Consider the following 23,668-nt stretch of genomic DNA (forward strand, 5'->3'; position numbering starts at 1 on the left):
TGTGCCATGTATTTAAGAAAGACTTCACCTTTCATTCTGTCCTACAAGTTCTACCCTGTGGCCATAAATTATAGAAAGGAAAACAGTGATCCTCCTGGGTTGGGAGGGAGGAGAAGGGGCAATGTAAAGAATTCTACTTCTCACCACTGTCCTCCTAAGTTTCAATTTGCCAAAATAATTAAAATTCATTAAATTAAAATTTTTATTTTCCCCCTTACCAAAATTTACAAACACCTCTATACACAGCACAAACCCTTAAAATAAAAATAGTTTGTCCTTTAGGATCCAATGTCTTATATCTAATGGAAGAAGTACGTAAGGATTTATTGAAACCTTTATCACACACTCAATATTCTCTTTTCTGTGGAAATGATGAATGCATGTACACTGAAGCTTAATCACTAGATCAATGCTGCCAGCTAGGACTTCACCACCCTTCTGTTAACACATCCTGGAGATTTTAAAAACACTTTATTTAATAAAAGTTAAACATACAAAAAACTGAAATTAACACATATCCTAAAAATCACCATCTTCCAGTAATAGGAAGACATTTTACTATGCATATATTTGGCTTAAACTCAACTCAGGATAACTGTGATGTTCACTTAAACCAACAAATGCTGACAACTTGATCTAGTTAACAAAAATTACAAACTCAGCTACATGAACATAATATACAGGGAAATTATGGTCAGATTAATGCACAAGAAATACAGTAAATTTTTAATGATGAAACATTCAGTATTCTTGTTCATTAATTTAGCCTTGGTTTTTTTGTTTTTTGTTTTTTTACAAAAATAGTATCTACACTGTATACAGGGCTATACATCAGCTTTTTGTTTTCTTATATAAACATTACACATCCAAAAAATGGTACCACTACCATAAGGGAAAAATCAACACAGGAAAAGAGCAAACATTAAAAAAAAAAAAACACCACCTTAGAAAAGGTAGCAGGTCCTAAACATGGTTTCTTATTACATAAAACTCAGTGGAAAGAATGTAAAAGCTGAATCAATTTTAGAGATAGCCTAATAGGCTTAGCAAACAAATTATTGAAGGAAAAACCTCAAAACAAAGTTTGCCATTTACAAATTAACATATTTCTAGGCTTAATTAGGCAATAGCTAGGTTTACGTTGAAGATAAAAGAGCTCTTTAACAGGTTGGTCTTTTGCCTTGATGTTCCAGTGAATTGCTACAATATGTGGCAAGTTCAAAGATCTGAGTATTCCAAGTTAGGACTTCACAAAATGTATACACCATCCATTAAGTAAGGGCCTGATATTAGGAAGATCAACAATTCATCTAAGTGCTGTATTTATGCAGCATCTATCTAGAAAAGTTGCTTTATTCAACAAACTTTGAGGAAACTGTGGTAGTAGTAACAAAAGTTAAATGAATAGCAGTTATCAAATGCAATTTCTTCAAGTTTCATTCTATTGAAGTCAAACAAGGACGACAATGGTATCTTCCTTACTCATCTAACAAATAATTTACCTTTAGAAAAATATAAGGATAAAAAGGTAAATGTAAAGCCCTGCAGAGATGAAATCCAACAGTTTTTCTGATTATTGAGGCATCAAATGCCTGACATTGTATTTAGAGGTATCTTGATATTGTGTCATAGGTTTATCAGCAATTCCACAAGTTCCTACTCCAACTTTGCCGGTTACACTCTCAGGTGAAGCAAAAATACTCCTTTTAACCTAGTGGAAATAAAACAGAAACCATTTTGATTAGTTTTGGGGGAACAAAATTTCTATGATACACTTAAGTACATCAAGAGAACTGGAGTGCTCTTTTAAATAAAATCTACCAGAGATCCCCAGCATATAAAGCAGGTTAACAAACAGGTAGGATTCACCACACTCCCTCTAAGGGTATGTTAGGTACCAAACAGTTTTTCAAATTTTAATTTACAGAAGGGTAAACAATCTAGATCTTTTGTAATTCCTGATATAAACTCTCTCATAGTGTTTCTATTGCAGAGACCATGGCTAATGGAGATATTTTGCAATAAGCCAAATGGAAGATTGAAGAGGATTATGATAACAAGACCCAGCTATGATCTTTTGAACCTATGTACCACATTTTTTCATTTATTTTTTAATGTTTATTTATTTTTGAGAGAGAGAGAGAGAGAGACAGAGCATGAGTGGGGGAGGGGCAGAGAGAGAGAGAGAGAGGGAGACAGAATCTGAATCAGGCTCCAGGCTCCAAGCTATCAGCACACAGCCTGACACAGGGCTCGAACCCACAAACTGTGAGATCATTACCTGAGCCGAAGTTGGATGCTTAACTGACTGAGCCACCCCAGGTGCACCCCCACCCCCACCACCTTTTTCATTTTAAAGTTATTTTAATGACAGTTACACTTTTCAAGTTCATGAAGTATGATGAAAGGATTTACTAACCTGGCCTTTTTTGTTTTTAGAATAGGCTCTATTGTTAAACTGTTGCCATTTGACCTTCTGGTCCTCTCTTTCCTGCTCAAGTTCTTTTATTCTCTGTGCTTTTTTCAAAGCTTTCTTCTTTTTATATTCACGCTGCTGGGCAATCATTTCTTTTCTGTGTGGATATAACAGCTAAATGTCAACTCTTAAGATTTAATAGATGATTTCTTTAGAGATATTTAGCAGTGCAAAAAACAAAAACAAAACCCTAGAACAACAACAACAACAACAAAAACCCATAATAAACCTACACATTCCATGAATAGAAGCACTAAACATCAACAGTGCCAATCACCCAGTATTACTACGTAAGGTTATTTGAGATACACAGCATCCTTGGAAGCTTTCAAACCATATCTATAATCTATTACCCATTCAAATCAACTATTTAAACTAGGACTTTCTGACATTTACCTCACTTTTTGCCAGATGTGTTTTAGAATGAGTTTTTTTTTTTTTAATTTTTTTTAATGTTTTATTTATTTTTGAGACAGAGAGAGACAGAGCATGAACGGGGGAGGGGCAGAGAGAGAGGGAGACACAGAACCGGAAGCAGGCTCCAGGCTCTGAGCCATCAGCCCAGAGCCCGACGCGGGGCTCGAACTCACGGACTGCGAGATCGTGACCTGAGCTGAAGTCGGCCGCTTAACCGACTGAGCCACCCAGGCGCCCCTAGAATGAGTTTTAATGTTAATAGAGGTCTAAACCTTTATCCTTTTCTAAATGGATAGCAACTTTATGCTGCATTTTGCAAAACTATATAAAGAGATGCAATGCAGATAAAACTATTTCATCTAGACTAGAAAAGTACAGAACAAAGGAAAATCACAGCTTAAAATTCTTAAAAACAAAAACTGGGGTTTTCAAAAACACTCCTCTATCTAGGATCAGAGCCTAAAGCTCTCTCAATAATTTCTGCTCAGTTTACATACTGACTTCTCACCAACAGGATGATGAGGTCTTTAAAAAAGAGGCAATACAATCTAGAGGTCTTTGTATCATGTAATCATCACTATGAAGCTAAGGGTGGCTTTTTTACACAGATGTCAAAGACTAAAAATAGAGCGATGTTACATTGTTCTACGGTCTGATTTTTTAATTTTTTTTAATGTTTGTTTATTTTGGGGAGAGAGAGAAAGAGAGTACGAGTGGGGAAAGGGCAGAGAGAGACAGCAACCCAAGCAGGCTCCAGGCTCTGAGCTGTCAGCACAGAGGCCGATGCAGGGCTTGAACCCACAAACCGCAATATCATGACCTAAGCTGAAGTTGGACGTTTAACTGAATGAGCCACCCAGGCGCCCCTACAGTCTGATTTTCTTATTGGGATACTTAGGTGATCTAGTTTCCCCAAGCTCAAATATATTTACTTATGTAGCAACTTTTTAAAGTCTTGAGGGGCGCCTGGGTGGCTCAGTTGGTTAAGTGTCCAACCCAGGTCTTAAATTTCAGGGCCCTGAGTTCAAGCCTCACGTTGCTCCATGCTGGTCATGGAGCCTACTTAAAACAACAAAACTGTTGAAAAATCCAGAAAGAGAAAACTGTGGAAAATGTGTGTAAGTTTATTAAAATGTTAATTCTACCTCATATACAGGTCAAGCCATACACTTCTCTATCCTCCCACTGCTGCTCCCTGAGTTCAGGACACCATTACCTCACACCTGATCACTGCACTAGCTGCTTTCCCTCGGCTGTCAGGGATTATTTGAAAGCTCAACTATGATCATATTATCTCCTCTATTTGAAATACATCAGTGGCTGTCAAGCTCTTTGTGATTTGGCCTCAATCTCTAAGCTCTTGTCAAACCACCCATCTTCAAGCCCTATTTTCACTATAGGAATTTGTTTCCGTTACCTCTATGTTCCCACCTTGTTTTCTTTAAGTAAACATTTACTAAACTCTTACATTATCAAGAACTGTACCACATGCTTTATTAATGCTAACACTTAATCCTTAGAACCCTACAAAATAGATACTATCAACCCTGTTTTACAAATGAGGAAAGAAGTTAAAAAGTTTGCCCAAGGTCATACCTTCAAGTTCATTACCTAGCCAACTCCTTTTCTTTTCAAATCTCAGTTTAGATGTCATTTTCTCAAAGAAATTTCCCCTGATGACTAAAGTACAGTTTAGGTATCTTTCCTCTGTTCCCTTAAAGTAACCATTATGTTCCCTTAGTAACTTCTATAATTTACTATTAAAATTCTCCTTTAATTTTGTGTTTTCTTCTCTAGACTATACACTCAATCAGGACAAGGTCTAAGTTGGTTGTTTTCACTATGGTATAACTCCAGCACATGGTTCAGTGAGAGGTACATACTATCTTCTTAAGAAATGTTTACTGAATGCCTAAGTGGGAACCAAAATGTCTTCACTTTACCTAGGTATACACATACAATGCTGACCCTATACAGCTAATCTTCAAAACAATGATAAGGAGTATTTTAACATTCTCACCCTAATCTAGCCTGCGTGAATTCCACAGACTGCCTCAAATACCAAAATGGGGAAGATTACATTTAAACTGCTAAAGTCAAAGTCACTTACTTTGACATGGGCTTGTTGCCACTGTCCTCCTTTGCCTTCCTTCCTTCTTCTACAGGTTTGAGGTTCAACAGTGGAGTCACTTCGGCATTGCCATAGCCAGCAAAGGTGATTGCAGCGGTGCCATTTTCTTCATCTATCTCCTCAATCTCGGCTTCATAACACCTGTAAAGATATCATGACTGTAAGCAGGTGAGTAAAGGTTTAGTACTCAACCTATAAGACTTACACTGCAGTGATTCAACTATTACATGTGTCTAAAATGGAACTTCTGTAATCAGTTGGCTCTTTGGTAAAGATAATACAAACAGTCGTTGGAGTTAGCCATCTACTATCAAAAAAAAAGGGGGTTCCTAATCAAAATATTGTCAGGAAAAGTCTCCTACATGTCTATTAAATGTGCTTTAGTCTATCTCTTTGAGAAAAGATATTTTTTATAGGAATAACTTCAGTGTATGTGCTTCACGTAAGTCTAAGACAGCCAACCATTCACTCAATTTTCAATCTGAGGAAGAAATTAGGATTATTTTTTAACTATCCATTCATTTTCCTCTGCTTTGATTTTTCTGTCCTCTAGGATCCAAGCCTACCAACTGCCCCAAAATTTATTCTAAAGCTAAAAACTAAACTGTATTATAGTGGTAACCACCCAAGAATCAAACTGACTTTACAAATCATATTGGCTATACAGAAAGATTAAAACAGGGTAGTTCAAACTGAATAAAAACTTCTTACCATTGTATTTTATTATTTCATGTTATAGTTAGAGTTTTTTTTCTACACTTACTGTCCATCTTCACTCCAGATTGCCATACACTTGTCTCCTACTTTCCATGAATGAGTGGGCTGAGTAGAAGCAAAACTGTCTGAACTTGCAAGAGTTTCAGAAGGCTGAGTTGACAGAAGGTCTTTGGTTAGTTCTATAACTTCCTAAAAAGAAAAAACAAAAACCATAGCATTATTTTTATAATTTGCTTATCACCTTTCAACAGGTTTTTATTTTGATGACTTTAGCTCTCCACCATAAAGCACTTATTAAGTACACTACATAAATCTACTTGCAGTTCATAACGATACTATGATGTAGGTACCATGATTATCCTCATGTAGAAACTAAGATACAATATTTTACACAGTGGTGGAACTGGGATTTAAACCCACAGTTGCCTTTCAATTAACCTCAAATACTAACAGAAAGCGGCAGACTTGAGCTTATACCATTCTTCCTTTCTTTCTTCCTCTCTCTTTCTCTTTCTTTTTTTAAGTAAGCTCTACACCCAACATGGGGTTTGAACTCCTGACCCTATTATCAGGAGTCGCTTGTTCTACTGACTAAGCCAGCAAGGTGCCCCTACCATGGCATTATTTCTAAGTGCCTGTTTTAGCTAAAGAGATCTAATATGAGAAACAATCAATTATGAGGGACTGAACTAGATTCAAGATCACTTTTATCTTCTATCTTTGTCACATGTATTTCATGCAACTGGATTGTTTTACAGGGCATTATTGGTAGTAGTATTAACTCTCTAGCCAACATGTTCCCCACCCCCATCAAAAAAAAAAACCCAAACCCGAAACACTTGAAGCAACCTTATTAGTAATACCTATTTCTACTAAAGTATTATAGGCATATAGAAAAAGCCAGTAGTCTTCCTAGTCACTTATTATAAAACTTACCCCATCCAGATAAGCAAATTACCAGGTCAGATTTAAAATATTCTAAAAAGCACATTAGCACAGCTTCATTTAAAAGGGAAAAATAAATGTAACACACATAGGCAGGCAATACCTGCCTGTGTGGCAAATATTTTCTCTATTTCAGGCTTACACTTATTGGCTTCATTCAAGGGTGTTTGGTAGGGTTAGTTAAAAAACTTAAAAGATATAGTACAAATGGCCAGATTTTGCTACCTATCTGCTTTTTTCACTCCAATGAAGATCTATGTTATGTATTACCTTATATGATTTATTTTAAAAACTCACATACCTGTTCCCCCACTGTTGCATATAAAATACCTTAAAACATCACAGTGTTTTGGGAGAAAAAGTAGCAAAGTTAAACTCTATACTGAGTTTATGTCTCCCACTGAAGTTTTATAATAGTAGCTCTGGTTCAGTAGCCAAGAAGTTATATATTACCTCTTTCCTAAAGATTCTAAATCTTCCTGGCTATTTCTGAAAAACTAATATTTGAGCCTTCAAAAAAAAAAGGGGGGGGGGGAGTAAGCCCTTGGAGAAAGGCCTGTTTTGTAAATAGAAAAACTAGGCTAACTCAGATTTGAATTAAAAATTCAGTATAGTATCTTAAATGACATTTTATTAGGTACCAAATAGCCATTCAAATGCCTTTTAATTAGATAATCCTTTGCAAATAAGGCAAAGAATTTCCAAATAAATAGATCAGGTACTATACAAAGAAGAATAAACTGTCCAGTCTTGTTTTTAATCGATTACTATTAAGGCCAGGAATATAATCCTTGACTCAAGAGCCAATACAATCCTTATCATTAAATAATTCCATTTAACTAAAACACAAACATGATTTCTGCATTTGTAGGTCTCTGATTTAGATTCTACCTCTCTTAAGACAGAGCATCTTGCCATTTTATTTTCCTAAGGAAATTACAGTTTCACCAAAGGGTCCTGGAAAGCTGTGCATGTTACAATAATTTTCAGAGCCCTGTACTGAAGTGACACTTTAAAAAAAAATACAGGGCTTATCCCTAGCTGTCCTTTCATTTTGCCATGTTTTACATACCCCTCCCAACAAACTATGAAGACCCTTTCAATGTTTTCTTTACATGTGCATATGGACCAAAGTATTAGAGAAACTATTTTATGTATGAGGGGGTTCTTAAAGGTACATACCATTAATTACTTTTCCTCCCCCAAGTCTGAGTTCTGAAACTGCTCCTTCATCGACAGATGGGCAGCAGTTACAGTAATCGGCAATTCCAGGAAGCATCAGATGTTGTGATCTACATATCAGCAGGTCAAAGGGTGCACTCAAGCACTCTGCTTACTGAAGGAAGGCGTTTCGGGGATGCAGAGAGCCACTGTAATATATGAGACAAGTGACTTGACCCCTGCCTCCTTTAGAACCAGTTTATTCAGCAAAACAGCCTAATAAATTGACTATTTTTGTGATTATCACAGACTGCCTCGGGAGCTAGTAAAAGCTAGCCTAGATTTTACTATACCTACTTTTTTAAGTGAAAAAAGGCAATTAGGACTTCAGTAGATTAATGTGCTGCCTGCTGAGTAACTGTATTCTATATGAAAGACAGGACATATAAATGTGGAAGCCTTACTGGCAAAATGAAGTCAATGAAAAAATGTAGGAAAGCACTGTCATAAATGAAAGGGGAAACAAATTCAAAACCAGGATAAAGACATTCCACTAAAGGAACACAAAATAAAGAAGGCCACAAACTCAGTCATCAGTCTGAACAACTTTTCAGCAAATATAAAAGGCAGAATTAAATATCCAAGGTATGAGGTATATCCCAGAAAATAGAGAAGAGAAAAAAAGGAAAATTATTTTTAAAAAACCCACGACAAAACAGAAGCTATAACTATAGTCAGTGGAGACAATTACTAGGTGGAAGCAGATATGTAAACACTTTTCAGAACTTTTTCAGTTCAAAACAGACCTGTATCTAGTAAACCAAAATGAAAAATTTGTTTTCATGACAAAATAAGAGCGAAAGAAATCGTGATCACGTCTGGTCAGGAAAAACGTACTATATTACTACTATCTGAAGTTTTAGAACTTAAGCTTCTAAATCTGTGCCATCCAATATGGTACTCACATGTGGCTACTAAAATAAAATTAAGAATTCAGTTCTTCAGCTATCCTAGCTACAGTTCAAATATTTAATTGTCCCTAGTGGCTCCAGTACTACAGTAGATATAGAATGTTTCCATCATCACAGAAAGTTCTACTGTAAACAGTGCTGTTCTAAATGGGTATTTTACGGATAAATAACCATTACTAACTGAACCCTAAATAAGCCATTTATGTGCTTACCACAATGCCTACCACAATGGCCTCTCTCCCTATAATACTTCCACTATAGATCATGTCATAGCAAGGCAATTCTGCCTGGACCCTGACAATTCATTCCAGAAACATTAAAAAGACCTCACAATAATGTTGTTTCAACCTTCACTCCCAACTCCCCCTCCACCAGTTCCACATATATCCCTCCTCCAACTGCCCAGGAAGCAATATACACAATATTGACAATGGTTTATTTTCTTCAAAGAAAAAAAGGACTGCTTTTAAGTTGGTAAAACAAGATGCATGCCAGGATCCTTCTTTGAAGCAAGCAGAAAGCTGGCCTAGGAATGGGAGAAACTGCTCCCAAAACATCTTTTTATTATTGACTGGCACTCTGAAATTCAGTGGCCTGACTTCTACATACTGAAGATGGGTCTTGTTTTCCGTGTTTTTAAAAACCACATACTATTGCAACTCAGGCAAGTTTATCCTAAATACAACTTAAACCTGAAAATATTCAACTCATTTTAATTATGTCCAGATAAATCCTTTCAAAGTCCTGTATCTGGACACCATTTCAAATAAGTTTCATTCATTTGCAGTTCTAATATCCCTAAAATATTAATGTTAATGGGCAAGAGGATGATAAAGGGAGGGAAAGAATTTAGATAGGATAAAGATGATTCAAGTTTTGTACTGAATCAGTAAAGACCATCTAACCAAAATACCTTTTAAAATTTTCAAAATAATCAGGTTCAAAATTTTAAGTTCTCAAAATTTTTTAAAATGAAGTAATACACATGTACATACGTACAGTATTTTTATTAATCAACATAATGTTCTAAGAAACAACAGATATTTACTATAATGGTTTTGTCTGTCTTGAAACCCCAGTGCAAATTTTAAAAAGCAAGTTTCATACCTACAGAACTCTTCCATGACAAAACAAATTAAGATCTCCTTTCCACATCAATTTAACCTCAACAAGCGCCAACAACTACACTGTAAAATCTACCGTTAAATTCAAACATTACGTAACATTTATGCAGAAAACAAGTATCTCCTTAAATATTTTTATAATGTGTTTTCAATATAAGATGTTTACCTGCTAGCTTTGAAACACACATACACTCTTATTTCATGTTCGAGAACCTTGTGACATTAAAAAGAACCCTAATCATGTTACATTTTTCTCATTTTTTTAGTCATTTATAAAATTCTTCCACATTTGTTTTCATTCCAGTACAATTAACATTTTTAATTCCATATTATTTTTGTCCTTTTAGTTACCTTTGGAACTAAATTTCTTTTGCCAGATCTTTAAAAATAAAAGTACTTTCCACTGTAAAGTTAAATCAACTCTGATTTTTAAAAAATTATATAAGCATATAAAATTTACACAACAAAGAACAATGCTTTACTCATTTCGATGTATACAACTGAGGAAGCGGCAACCCTACTTCTGTGAGCAATATACACCTATGTGCATATACACGTTTACACACAAGGGAGGATAGCGGGAGAAACACTCCGAATTGTGCTTTGGATTCTATGCAAGAAATCATCTGAAAAACACAAATACTTTTTTTCAAACAATACAACTATTAGCGTCCTCTGATACTTACTTGTAAATCTTTCTTTAATTTCAGCAAATCTTCATTTTCTCCATTTCCAGACAATGCAGCTTCAACTTGCTGGAGTTGAGCTTTGTAGCTTGCCAGCTGTTTTGCTAGATCCTCTGACATCTAGGGAAAATAAAAAGGGTAAGACCATGAAAACTGAACAGAAAACACCATAAAAAATAACTTCCCTGTCTGCCTGACTTAATCTTTACCAGTTTTGCTCCCAACTCCTTCATAGAAGTCACTGCTGCAGCTCCTCACCATTACCTTTACACTTAGTTCTGAGAAAAGCTGTGAGCCAAACCCAAACATCAAGGCAATGAATTCTGCAGAGTATAAACTTGTCAGATAAATTCCACACAGAAACAGAAAATAAGAGCTAAGATAAAAGGGAAAAGGAGAATTTCTATTTTTTAAACTTGTGTTAACAAGGAAGACACTGTATTTGGCTGAGTTGTTACATCTTCACCAAAAAAAAAGGGGGGGGGGCAGCACTAATCGGTTGGAAGAGTCAAAGACTGCCGACAAAAATATTTTGAAGCACTAGAGAAAACTTCCAGAACAAAATACGCATAGCTTTTGGATTAACTACATAAAAAATTCTCTGTACACGAGCTCTTTAGTTAGCGTGTTTAGAACCTCTTCCCCAGAGTAAACAAACCAACAAACCAACCCCCAAAAAACCCCAGTCACTTAAATACTGTCGATGCAGCGTCTTCATCAGAGAAACCGCACAAATACTATCCCAGTTAGGCATTCTAAGCAGCGTGCCTTTCACCAAATCTGGCTCATTCTTCTCCGGAAAGTAAGATAAAAGAATCCTTTCTCGATTTACAAAGCAAACACGCCGGGTTTCCGAGGATCCTTCTCTGTGTTTACGATTCCCGTCCAACGACAGCCTGGAAGCTTGGAAGGGCTCCAAGGGGGCTACCGCGAGCCTGCCTGCTCTCCTCCCAGTCACCCAACACCTCGGGGCCCGCCACAACTGGTCCATTATTTCAGACCTCGACATGCAAACACAATCTCCAGGGAAACCGAAAACACAAACGGAGCGGACCCCAGCGGGGCCAGAGCCTCACCCCCCCACCCCCAACACGCTCGGCACAGAACGGCCGAGGGCGTCCTAAAGAGGCCTCCCGCGTCCCCACCCCACCCGACGACGGGTTTCCGGGGTTAGCCTCGTTCGCCGCCACGACACCGAGGCCCGAAGCCCGAGCCCCACCCGGGCAGCGCAGGGCCCACAACCTTGGCTGGGAGAGGTGGCCGGGCTCCCAACGTCCCTGCCGGCGCCCAGGCCTCTCCAGGGCGGCCCACTCCTCGGCCTCAGGCCTCCGCTGCAACTCGAGAGAGGCCGAGGCCTAGCGAGGCCCTGCGGGCTGCCTCACCCGGTTCTTTACCTTGTGTGGGGTTGGGGGCAGGGCGGCAAGAAGGGATCGGGACGGCGACAGCAGCGGCAGCAAAAGGAAAAAAAAAAAATCTCCGCGGCAACAACAGGGCGACTAGATCTGAAACAGAACTTGCTCGGCGATGAGGGGGAGGGGAAAAAAGCTGGAGACTGGAAGGAGGAAAAGACAGAAGCGGGTGAAATCTCGCGAACGTTGAAAGCCTCGCGAAAGGTCGCCCTACTCACGCGATTCCCAGTGTTCTCTGGGCGGCCCAGCCTTACTGGCGTTAGGGACGCGGACTGGGCGGAGCTTCGTTGGAAGGAAATGGCGTAGGTGGGCCGCGCCAGGCGCCGGATGTAGGTCTGGCTTATCTCAATTTCTGCTGAGAGTCGAGAGACGTTCTTTCGTAGGAGTTGGTGCCTTTGGGCCATTCCTTAAGTTCCCGAGGAAGTAATCGCGTGTGCCTTCTTAGACTAGTGGTGCTGGGAGTTGGGAGGAACGGCGTTTAGTGCAGCGTTTATACTAGTGTTGGTTCGCAAAATGTGGTCCCGGCAACCTAGTTCCTGGTAATTTATTACAAATGCAAATTCTCAGCACCCATCCCACACCTACCGAATCAGAATCTCGAGGTGGCTCAGCAGCCTAGTTTAACAAGCGCTCCAGGTGATACCAATGTCAGCCCAAATTTGACAGCCATCGCTTTACCACAAGCCAATTAAATTGTAGCAGAACCTGTTGGAGAAGAGGTTGATTTATTTAAAACCTATTTTGTTACAACCTACTTGGTTTTAATAAAGTAAATTGTATATAGGTTAATCTCGCCTGATAGGGAACAATCTCCAAGTTACAGTATTAAATGATGAGCAGAATGATGTGAATACTTGCATTTATGTTTAAAAAGCAATGCGCATTGTCTATGTTTCTAATAATATATACTCTTTCTAGACGGATACATAAATCTATCTAGAGGTTTGGAATGGAAGCCAAATATTTTCACTGATTATCTTTTTTACTGTTTATCCTTTTAAAATTTTTTCCATACGTATACCGTTTGTTTGTTTTTTTCCAGTTAAAAAGAAAATCCTGTGACAAAGAGGCTATATGAATGCCAGGAAGGAACCTTCCCAGGCGAATTGGGGTCTTTTGCTGGACCGTTCAAGAAGGTCCTCCTCTCAGATGGGTTCTTTTGGACTGTGACATCTTGCTTTAATGCCTTCTTGCTTTTTTGAAGGGGTCTTCTCTTTTCTTCTCTACATACACAGACATATATCCCTCTTATTTAGTCAGATAACCTTTATAGAGATGGAAACTAGATTTGTGATAATTGAGTGGCAATTTGTAAGAATTGAAAATGCTGCAGAGGGCAGCAGTGTGTTGCTAGAATTAAGAGGGAAGACCAGAAAGGATGTAATTCCTTAACATAATAGAAATTTGTTTAAAATATAATGTAGTTTTTAACAACTGCTTTTATTCTAATTGTGTACTTTAAGAACTAATGCCAGGAGGATCTTCCCAGAGTATAAAGTAAACTTTACAGTTGTGTAAAAATCTCTCAAATAAGAGAACTCTTAATGGAACCCCCCCCCCCCATCAGAAAATAAGAAAGTATTTATTATAAGGTCCTATATGGATTTCTGGATCATCTTGATAGTTTTTTTTTCAGTATTGTTTTTAATCTCTCCCTCCTCTGTGCAACATAGATTATATTTCGGCGGGGGGAGCAATATAGTTTTAATTTTAGTTCCCACAAAGAGATAGCAGTGTATGTACCAGGCGTCATTCTAAGCACTTTACATGTACCCATTTAATTTTCACAATGGTTCAATAGAAACAAAACTGGAGCAAATATAAACTTTGACTAAGAGTGATACTTCAAGTAAGGGTTCAGAATTACCATCTCAATTGAAGTGTGAAAATCTATTTTCCTTATCTAACGTTCTCATTCAAATCTGATCATGTTTGTTCTTCAAAAACAGCTGTATCTAAAACTTCTAGTTCTTTATTTTTTCTTTTTAATTTTTATTTAACTTATTTTTTAAATTTATATCTAAGTTAGCATATAGTGCGTCAATGATTTCAGGAGTAGATTCCTTAATGCCTCTTACCCATTTAGCCCATCCCCCCTCCTACAACCCCTCCAGTAACCCTCTGTTTGTTCTCCATATTAAAGAGTCTCTTATGTTTTTGTCCTCCTCCCTGTTTTTATATTATTTTTGCTTCCCTTCCCTTATGTTCATCTGTTTTGTATCTTAAAGTCCTCATATGAGTGAAGTCCTATGATATTTGTCTTTCTCTAATTTCGCTTAGCATAATATTAACCCTCTACTTCCATCTGCATAGTTGCGAACAGCAAGATTTCTTTCTTTTTGATTGCCGAGTAATACTCCTTCGTATATATATATATACCACATCTTCTTTATCCATTCATCCATCTATGGACATTTGGGCTCTTTCCATATTTTGGCTATTGTTGATAGTACTGCTATAAACATTGGGGTGCATGTGCCCCTTTGAAACAGCACACCTGTATCCCTTGGATAAATACCTAGTAGTGTAATTGCTGGGTTGTAGGTTCTATTTTTAATTTTTTGAGGAACCTCCATACTGTTTTCCTGAGTGGCTGCACCAGTTTTCATTCCCACCAGCAGTGCAAAAGAGATCCATTTTCTCTGCATCCTCACCAACATCTGTTGTTGCTTGAATTGTTAATGTTAGTCATTCTGACAGGTGTGAGGTGGTATCTCATTGTGGTTTTGATTTGTATTTCCCTGATGATGAGTGATGTTGAGCATTTTTTCATGTGTCAGTTGGCCATCTGGATGTATTCTTTGGAGAAGTTCTATTCATGTCTTTTGTCCATTTCTTCACTGGATTATTTGTTTTTTGGGTGTTGAATTTGAGAAGTTCTTTATAGATTTTGGATTCCAACCCTCTATCTGATATGTCATTTACAAATATCTTCTCCCATTCTGTCGGTTGCCTTTTAGTTTTGCTGATTGTTTCCTTTGCTGTGCAGAAGTTTTTATTTTGATGAGGTCCCAATAGTTCATTTTTGCTTTTGTTTCCCTTGCTTCCGGAAACGTGTTGAGTAAGAAGTTGCTGCGGCCAAGGTCAAAGAGGTCTTTGCTTTCTCCTGGAGGATTTTGATGGCTTCCTGTCTTACATTTAGGTCTTTCATCCATTTTGAGTTTATTTTTGTGTATGGTGTAAGAAGGTGGTCCAGGTTCATTTTTCTGCATGTCGCTGTCCAGTTTTCCCAGCATCACTTGCTAAAGAGACTGTCTTTATTCCATTGGATATTCTTTCCTGCTTTGTCAAAAATTAATTGGCCATATGTTTGTGGGTCCGTTTCTGGGTTCTCTATTCTGTTTCATTGACCTGAGTGTCTATTCTTGTGCCAGTACCATACTGTCTTGATGACTACAGCTTTGTAATACAGCTTGAAGTCTGTAAAACTTCCAGTTCTTTAAACCTGATATTTATTTTATTGAAACCTAGTAAGTAGGAGCACCTGGGTATTTCAGCTGGTTAATTGTTCAACTCTTGATTTCGTCTTAGGTCATGAACTTTTGGTTGGTGAGTTGGAGCCCCTCATCAGGCTCCGCACTGACAGTGTGGAAACCTGCTTGGGATTCTCTCTCTTCCTCTCTCTCTGCCCTTCTCCCACATGGGATGACAAAATAGACATTAAAAAAATAGACATTAAAAAAAAACTTAGGGGGCGCCTGGGTGGCTCAGTTGGTTGGGCGTCCGACTTCGGCTCAGGTCATGATCTCACGGTCAGTGAGTTCGAGCCCCGCGTCGGGCTCTGTGCTGACAGCTCAGAGCCTGGAGCCTATTTCAGATTCTGTGTCTCCCTCTCTCTCTGACCCTCCCCCATTCATGCTCTGTCTCTCTCTGTCTCAAAAATAAATAAAAATGTTAAAAAAATTTTTTTTAAACTTAGTAGGTAGATAACATTTGAAGACTCCAAATTGTCATTAGAATATACAACTATTTCCTTTCACTACTAAAGAAAATTAAAGTATAGCAGCTGCCTTTGGAAATGTACCAACCCACTGCAGAGCACAAGAGTATGCAACAAACTGTTGGTTAACTGAGAGACTGTATTCTTTAGCTTAGCTTTTACTGCATCCCTTCCTGACAAAAGGTAGCCTCAGATTTGCTCACATTTTTTACTATCTTGACAAATGCCTAAAGGGATGAAGTAGAGACATGTACATAGACATAATAGCTGCTTGTGCCCTTTGCCTTCTTTAGTCATAATAGCTGTTTTGAATGTTTGCCTGGAGATTTGCTGCAGGGCAAGCTACTGGCTTGCCTATTATGTATATGTATATAGTGGATATATTGATATATATATCTATATATACATGACATATATTATATATATCTGTATATATTATACATATCTATTATATGTATCTTCTTAGAAGTATGTATTATATGTATATAAGTACTTCTTAGAAGTACTTAGTAAGTACTTCTTAGATGTATTATATGTATATATTATATATATCTATCTATATATATATATTATACATATCTATTGTATATATCATCTTAGAAGTATACATAGGGGTACCTGGGTGGCTCAGTCGGTTAGGCATCCAACTCTTGATTTCAGCTCAGGTCATGATCTCACAGGTCGTGAGTTCTAGCCCCAAGTCAGGCTCTGCACTCTCTGTGCAGAGCCTGCTTGGGATTCTCTCTCTTTCTGCCCCTCCCCTGCTCATTCTCTCTCTACCTGTCTGTCTGTCTGACTCTCTCTCTCTGTTTCTCTCAAAATAAAATTTAAAAACCTTTTAAAAATACGAATTTTTAAAAAAAGGGATATAATTTCTCCCAGTGGAGAGTGCCCATATCTTGACATCTAGATACATTTATCCATAAAGAGACAGCATTCCTTGGAAAAATGGCTGTTTTTAGGTCTCAGGCACAGAAAGTACAAAAGTATTTAGGTGAGCCTAGAGCACCTTGCCAGAAAGCGAGGAAGTATCCCAAAACTAATAAGATCACGTCAAAAGCTCATAGAACCCAATTTGACTCCAGTGGCCAAATGTGAGTCAAGTTGGGCTAAACAGAATAATGACTGTGATAGATTATCAGAGCACTAATGCATTTTTAGAATCCCTGAGTCAGGCACCTGGGTGGCTCAGTTGGTTAAGCATCTGACTTCGGCTCAGGTCGTGATCTCATGGTTGGTGAGTTCAAGCCCCACATCTGACTCTGTACTGACAACTCAGAGCCTGGAGCCTGCTTTGGATCTGTGTCCCTCTCTCTATACACCTCTCCCACTCACGTTCTCTCTCTCTCTCTCTCTCTCTCTCTCTCTCTCTCTCTCTCTCTCTCTCAAAAATAAATAAACATTAAAATCCCTAAGTCTAGAGTGATACTCAGAATCAAGGGTGAGGGAAGGGCCTTTTTTCTTTGTAGGAGAATGCTGGCCAATACCTATAGATGGAATAATAGAATTGGAAAAATCATTATGTGCAGTCCCCCAATAATTGAGGCAAAGATCATCAATAGAAGCTAAAACCCATCTTGTAAAGAAGTAGGAGAAAGGGGGATGTTTGCAAAGTGGCAGAATATCACGCCATAGATTACTTAATTACAAAGGGAGAGTAAGGAAATTCAGCAGTCACCAACTTAACCTAGTGATCACATTGAGCATGACCAATGGTGGGACAACCTGACTTTATAGTCCTCTTGACTTGATGCAACATGAAATAACAGCATCACCAATGAAAAGTCTGCCAAAAATGCTTAACCTGACTATAATCAATCCTTTTGACCCAAATTTCAATTTACAGGAAATATGGAGTTAGAGGAACAGATAAAATGACCCTGATGGAAGAATCAGATCCAGAATGTGAGACATTCCATAAGAAAACGCCTAAATTCTTCAAAAGGTCAGTGTCGTTAAAAAGAGTGTGGAACTGTTCTAGATTAAGATACAAAAGACCTAACAATAAATGCAATGGATAAATCTTGGTTGGGTCTTGGTTTGAAAAAGCTATAACAGAAATTTTAGAGTACTTTGGGAAATTTGAATATGGACTGGGTATTAGATGATATTGAATTACTATTAACTGAGTGTGAAATTTACTTTGGTTACTTAGGAAAATGACCCATTCAGATATTTAGGGATGAAATACCATAACATCTGTAATTTATCTTTAAATGGTTCAGCAAAAAAAAATTGTATGGAATTTCATAAAATCATGTGGGTGTGTGCATGAATATATGTATACTTGTGTGTATTTACACAGTAGTAGCCACTTATCCACGGGCAATATGTTCCAAGACCCCTAGAGGATGCCTGAAACCATAAATAATGCCAAACCCCATATATACTGTGTTTTTTCCCATACATAACATACTTATAATAAGGTTTAATTTATAAATGAGGCACAGTAAGAGATTAACAATAATAAATAATAAAATAGAACAATTATAACAATATTATAACAATATACTGTAACAAAAGTTATGTGACTGTGGTCTCTCTCTCTCAAAATATCTTCTTGTACTGTACTCACCCTTCTTGTGATGATGTGAGATGATAAAATGCCTATGCAATGAGATGAAGTGAGGTGAATGACGTAGGTGTTGTGACATAGTGTCAGGTTTCTATTGACTTTCTGACTGTACATCAGAAGAGGATTATCTGCTTGTAGACTGCAGTTGACCATGGGTAACTGAAACCGTGGAAAGTGAAACTGCAGATAAGGGGGGACTACTGTGTGTGTGTGTGTGTGTGTGTGTGTGTGTACACACATATATGTATACGTGTATGAATATATATACAGAGAGAGAGAGGAAGAAAGAATTAAAATGTGTTAGATGTTAAGATGTTAATGGTTATTGTGGAGGATATGTGACTTCATTGTACTAATCTTTCAACTTTTCTGTATGTTTCAAATTTTTCAAAATAAAAAGAGAAAAGTATTTGTAAACTAGCTAGTATGGTTTTAGGTGATTGTGTGTGTGTGTGTGTGTGTGTATGTGTGTGTGTATTTAGGGAGTGGTGGGGGAATCTCAGCAGATTGAGAGGATCTCTAGGAGCTAGAAGTAGTTTAACAAGCTTAGAAGTAATATGAGAGATTACAAAAGCTTATGTGATTGTCAGAAACAAAAGGCCATAGAAAGCCTATGGGTCAAGGTCTAGCAGGAAGATGTGGGCAGTGGAGGCTGAAGCAGTCACAGGAGCTCTTTGAAGGCCAGGAAGGAAAGCATGAGAATGAATTACTTTGACTTCCCCACATGCAGGAGAGAGTCCAATGGGCCTTGCCCTCTGATGTGGTGATAGGAACTTTTTTCATTTTTTTTTTTGGCCCTATCTGGCTTTCTCATATAACAGCCTCCAGAGGTAGTCTTAAGATGGTCTTTTAAACTCGGAGTTAATTGGATTCATCTGTATCACAGCCCTTGAAAATACCCTCTTTATCTGAGTGTTTCCCACCCCCATGTTCATGTTGACTATTTATTTAACTTAGAAAATTTATTTAACTTAGAAAATTTATTTAACTTAGAAAATAACTTAGTTATTGCAGAAACAGCCTGGAACATTCCATATCACTATTATTGTACAATGAATAATAGAGCATAATAGAGCAACCTTTTTTTTTTTTTTTTTAGGATACTTACACCAGACAACCTGAGTAGCCGGGGATATATGTACCCAAATGTAAAGAGCAAAAAGGAGACAGTGAACACAACTTCTTTCCAGAAGCCAAAATAAGCCCCAGATTTTTGCCCCATGAAAACTAATGCATATAGTTTGATACGGTCACATTTAACCATTTTATTGATAATAGTGTCAGCAGTTGCAAAGAACTGTACAATGGAGGCCTCAATGCTCAAAGAACCCATTAGGTGGCAGTGGGGACACAGGCATCTTTTGATGTCTGATTACAGCCCGCCCCCGCCCATGCTTCCTCCAGTTATGGAGCCTTAGGGAAGTGACATCGTCAGGCAGCTTTTCAGGGGAGGAGATAGGGGAGGCAAACAACCAGAGAAAACAAACAAAAGTTATGGCCTATAGTATCCAACAGGTGAGGAACTGTTGGTCATCTGGACTGAACTCCTGTTCTTGATTTTAACATGTTTTTATTTGTCCTTGTTATGATTCTTTCAGTAAAATAACTTTATACCTAAGTTCTTTAGATGACTTGTGTGCTGTTTACAATATCTCTGTGTTGTCAGTTTTTGAACATAAGCTAGAACGTGAGTATGGAGTATGGCTCATTTTGCTTGGGACCCAGTACATTTAATACGTACATTTATAGTGACACTCTCATTCTCTGTAATGAGTGCTCATGAAAGGCTTTTTGTGGTCCTGGTACGTGCTGTACATTGAGATTCCTGGGAAAAGGACTCTGACATTTCTTTGCAAGAAGTTTATTGGGGAGTGCCTTTAGGAACATCCCCTGTGAGAGTGACAGGAGCAGGGCTGGGCGGAGGGAGAAGAAGCTGCCACACGTGTGCAGCCCATCCTGTAGGAGCTCCAGGGCTGGATGGCTCCTCAGAGACCCCCTTGGGACTTTATACCTACCCAACCCCAAATGATCAGCCAATATATGTGGGCTGCCCCTGTGAAGGGGGCAGAAAAATAATTCGGCTGGACACTCTCAGCCACCAACACTCCCTCATTCTGGGTGAATGAGCACCTCAGTCCCGAAAGAGGAATCTGGGCCACACACCAGAGTATCTACAGCAGGGGAGAAGGCCTACTTTCTCTGCATCACCCTTATTTTTAGGCACCTCTGATGCTGCCTCTCCCACAGACGCTACCTGTATTAGAAACTGTGAAACAGGGGCACCTGGGTGGCTCAGTCGGTTAAGCGGCTGACTTCGGCTCAGGTCATGATCTCGCAGTCCGTGAGTTCGAGCCCCATGTCGGGCTCTGTGCTGACAGCTCAGAGCCTGGAGCCTGTTTCAGATTCTGTGTCTCCCTCTCTCTTTGACCCTCCCCTGTTCATGCTCTCTCTCTCCCTGTCTCAAAAATAAATAAAAAAAACGTTAAAAAATTAAAAAAAAAAAAAAAGAAACTATGAAACAGGCAGGCCCGAGTGCCGGAGTCCATCTGGGCACCCTCTGGAGGGATGCAGTGCAGGGTCACCATGGCAGACCTGCAGCAGCTCCAGGTGCAGAAGGCAGTAGACTCCGCGGTGAAGAGTCTGGAGAGAGAGAACATCCAGAAGATGCTCATGTTCTGGTACAGCTGTTGTGAGGATAGTCGGGAGGCCATGCGGCAGGTGCACCAGTGCATTGAGCACTGCCATGCGCCTCTGGCTCAAACCCAGTTGAAGAAATTCCAGGGCTGCCTGGCCCAGTGCACCATGCACTGCAGTGACAAAGCCAAAGATTCAATAGATGCAGGAAATAGAGGGTTTCAGGTGAAGTGGCAGCTGGAGACTTGTGTGACCAAGTATGTGGATGACCACATGCACCTCATCCCAACCATGACTGAGAAGATCTCTTATCCACTGGGAACTTGAAGTCTTTGTAATTGGCCATCAAGGCTGACAGCAGTAATCCATTTAATTTTTTTTAATGTTTATTTTATTTTTGAGAGATACAGAGCATGAGTGGAGGTGGGGCAGAGAGCAAGAGGGAGACACAGAATCTGAAGCAGGCTCCAGGCTCCAAACTGTCAGCATAGAACCCGACATGGGACTCGAATCCATGAATCCTCACATGGTGACCTGAGCCGATGCGGGAGGCTTAACCGACTGAGCCACCCAGTGCCCCAGCAGGAATCCATTTAAAAAGCAAAATGAATTTTGGTCTTTGAAGTTTATGAAGAAATTAAGGATAGCAGGCAAGTTTGAGGCATGTGTCACTTGCCTCTACACACTGGTTCCTTTGTGTTTCAACCCTAGAAAGTGAAATGGAAAAAACTGGTGCTAAAATTTAGGTCTGAGATAGCACAGGAGAATTTTTGGTAACCTAAATTTCACATGCACTGGCACTAGGGATCTCCCTTGTACCAAGCCAGAGGCTTTAAGGTACAAGATTCTTCTTAGTATACAGGTACAAACAGGTTGCTAGGTTCCCCTAACCTGCCTATGATCTGGTGGAGTACAAGCAGAGATGTTTCTGTTGTTGCCAACCTCCTGTTTACCAGAGGGATCACCAAATCATTTTCTATAAGCTGTAAAACAAAGTCCATGAGGTCGCTAATTTAGAAAGGAAAAAAGCTTTCTGGGTCTTTGTTTTGCTTGGTTTTGTTTTATATACAATGTTTTGTTTTATATATATGAAGTTGATTTAAGGTGCGAAGGTGGGAGAGGTAGTTTGGGTAAGAACTTTCAACAGTTCCTCGTGGGTATCTATTTCTGGCCATCAAGATGTGGATATGCATTTCTTGAAATACGTATTACATCTTTCAGCTAAGACACCCTGCAGAAACAAGAGAAGGGATGTTACACTGGGTATGGGAAGCAGATCTCCCCTCTCACTGGCTGTCATGATGGGCCCTGAGCCTATCTGCAGCAGAACAACTGAACAATCTTGCCATAACACTTTCCCTTGAAGGGTAAGGGGGTTTTGATTGCACTATGTACCAGTATCCAGGAGTGAACATTGAAGGAGAAACTGTTGCCTTCTTAATTAAGAGAGTTATTAGGTACTGAATTTGGAAAAACCTGGTTTTTTGTTTTTTGTTTTTTGTTTTTTGTTTTGGGAATTTTACTGATTTATTTCGTGGAAAAACCTGGTTTTTATAGAAGAGAAGGAAGGAAAGCCTAAACTCAGTATTGCTTATTTAGCCCCCTGAAATAACAGAGCCCTATTGAGACAATCCCTTGGCAACAGGAAGGCTGAAGGAGAAAAAGTAAGCAACTCGGGTGAGCTGTGATTCCTTTAAAGCAAAAGATGGACAGCCACCCCCTCATTACCAAATAACACTTTTGCCTGTGGCCGTTGCAGTAAGCAGTATTCTGCCCTTTATCATTTCATTATTTTTTTTCACCAATTTATTATTTGAAATGATAACATAGCCAATATTTGGTGTTTCAAGGTTGTAATATATGTTCCTAGTGGTTCAGCTTAAAAAAAAAAAAAGGTATAGGGGCGCCTGGGTGGCGCAGTCGGTTAAGCGTCCGACTTCAGCCAGGTCACGATCTCGCGGTCCGTGAGTTCGAGCCCCGCGTCGGGCTCTGGGCTGATGGCTCAGAGCCTGGAGCCTGTTTCCGATTCTGTGTCTCCCTCTCTCTCTGCCCCTCCCCCATTCATGCTCTGTCTCTCTCTGTCCCAAAAATAAATAAACGTTGAAAAAAAAAATTAAAAAAAAAAAAAGGTATAGTTTTTCCTCAAAAAAGAAAAAAAGAAACTGTGAAACAATGTCACCTTCTCATTTTGTTTTCCCAACATTAAAAGCTAATAGAAAATGTCTTGGTACTTCCTGCAGATGATGTCATGTTTGTTTTAAATCGATTTCTGAGTGTGTGTGTGTGTGTGTTTGTAGAGAAATTAATATATAAATGCTAATATATATATATATAATGCTATAGGAGAGCTTGCTTATGCATAAGCAACTCAGATATACAGATTAAGCATTTCTTCCGTTGAAAAATTTTCCAAAAAATTTTGGCACAATTGGTAATTATTTACTCCAGCACATCAAAATCCATTAGGGTAAAATTTATAAAC

At 38.7% G+C, this 23,668-nt stretch overlaps 2 protein-coding genes across 3 annotated transcripts; one reads left to right on the top strand and one right to left on the bottom strand.

The window, feature by feature from the left end:
- Window positions 1-454: 454 nt before the first annotated feature.
- SMNDC1 (survival motor neuron domain containing 1) lies at window positions 455-12,307 on the bottom strand. Of its 2 annotated transcripts, none has more exons than XM_043597486.1 (6): window positions 12,023-12,307; window positions 10,629-10,748; window positions 5,788-5,930; window positions 5,004-5,165; window positions 2,420-2,573; window positions 455-1,711 (listed from the first exon to the last, which is right to left on the bottom strand). In XM_043597486.1, exons 2-6 carry the CDS (start codon window positions 10,746-10,748, stop codon window positions 1,574-1,576), a joined length of 717 nt encoding a protein of 238 aa, XP_043453421.1. In that variant the 5' UTR covers window positions 12,023-12,307; the 3' UTR covers window positions 455-1,573. The 2 variants fall into 2 exon arrangements, with proteins under 2 accessions (XP_043453421.1, XP_043453423.1); XM_043597488.1 differs by lacking the exon at window positions 12,023-12,307 and adding an exon at window positions 7,869-8,056 and having other exon boundaries at window positions 10,629-10,742.
- Window positions 12,308-21,135: 8,828 nt separating this feature from the next.
- Window positions 21,136-21,626, top strand: LOC122493236 (protein FAM136A-like). The gene has a single exon (XM_043597489.1). It carries the CDS (start codon window positions 21,136-21,138, stop codon window positions 21,511-21,513), a length of 378 nt encoding a protein of 125 aa, XP_043453424.1. The 3' UTR covers window positions 21,514-21,626.
- Window positions 21,627-23,668: the final 2,042 nt, after the last annotated feature.

Source organism: Prionailurus bengalensis, chromosome D2 (genome assembly GCF_016509475.1).
Source record: "Prionailurus bengalensis isolate Pbe53 chromosome D2, Fcat_Pben_1.1_paternal_pri, whole genome shotgun sequence".
Taxonomy (NCBI): domain Eukaryota; kingdom Metazoa; phylum Chordata; class Mammalia; order Carnivora; family Felidae; genus Prionailurus; species Prionailurus bengalensis.

What these genes read in the sequence shown, in the direction of transcription:
- SMNDC1 (XM_043597486.1), bottom strand. Translation starts at nt 10,748, where the DNA reads ATGTCAGAGGATCTAGCAAAACAGCTGGCAAGCTACAAAGCTCAACTC. An exon ending in AATTAAAGAAAGATTTACAA is followed by an intron (nt 5,931 to 10,628) that starts GTAAGTATCAGA and finishes TTTTCTTTTTAG; the next exon opens with GAAGTTATAGAACTAACCAA. An exon ending in CTAAAAACAAAAAAGGCCAG is followed by an intron (nt 1,712 to 2,419) that starts GTTAGTAAATCC and finishes TATTTCCACTAG; the next exon opens with GTTAAAAGGAGTATTTTTGC.
- LOC122493236 (XM_043597489.1), top strand. Translation starts at nt 21,136, where the DNA reads ATGGCAGACCTGCAGCAGCTCCAGGTGCAGAAGGCAGTAGACTCCGCG.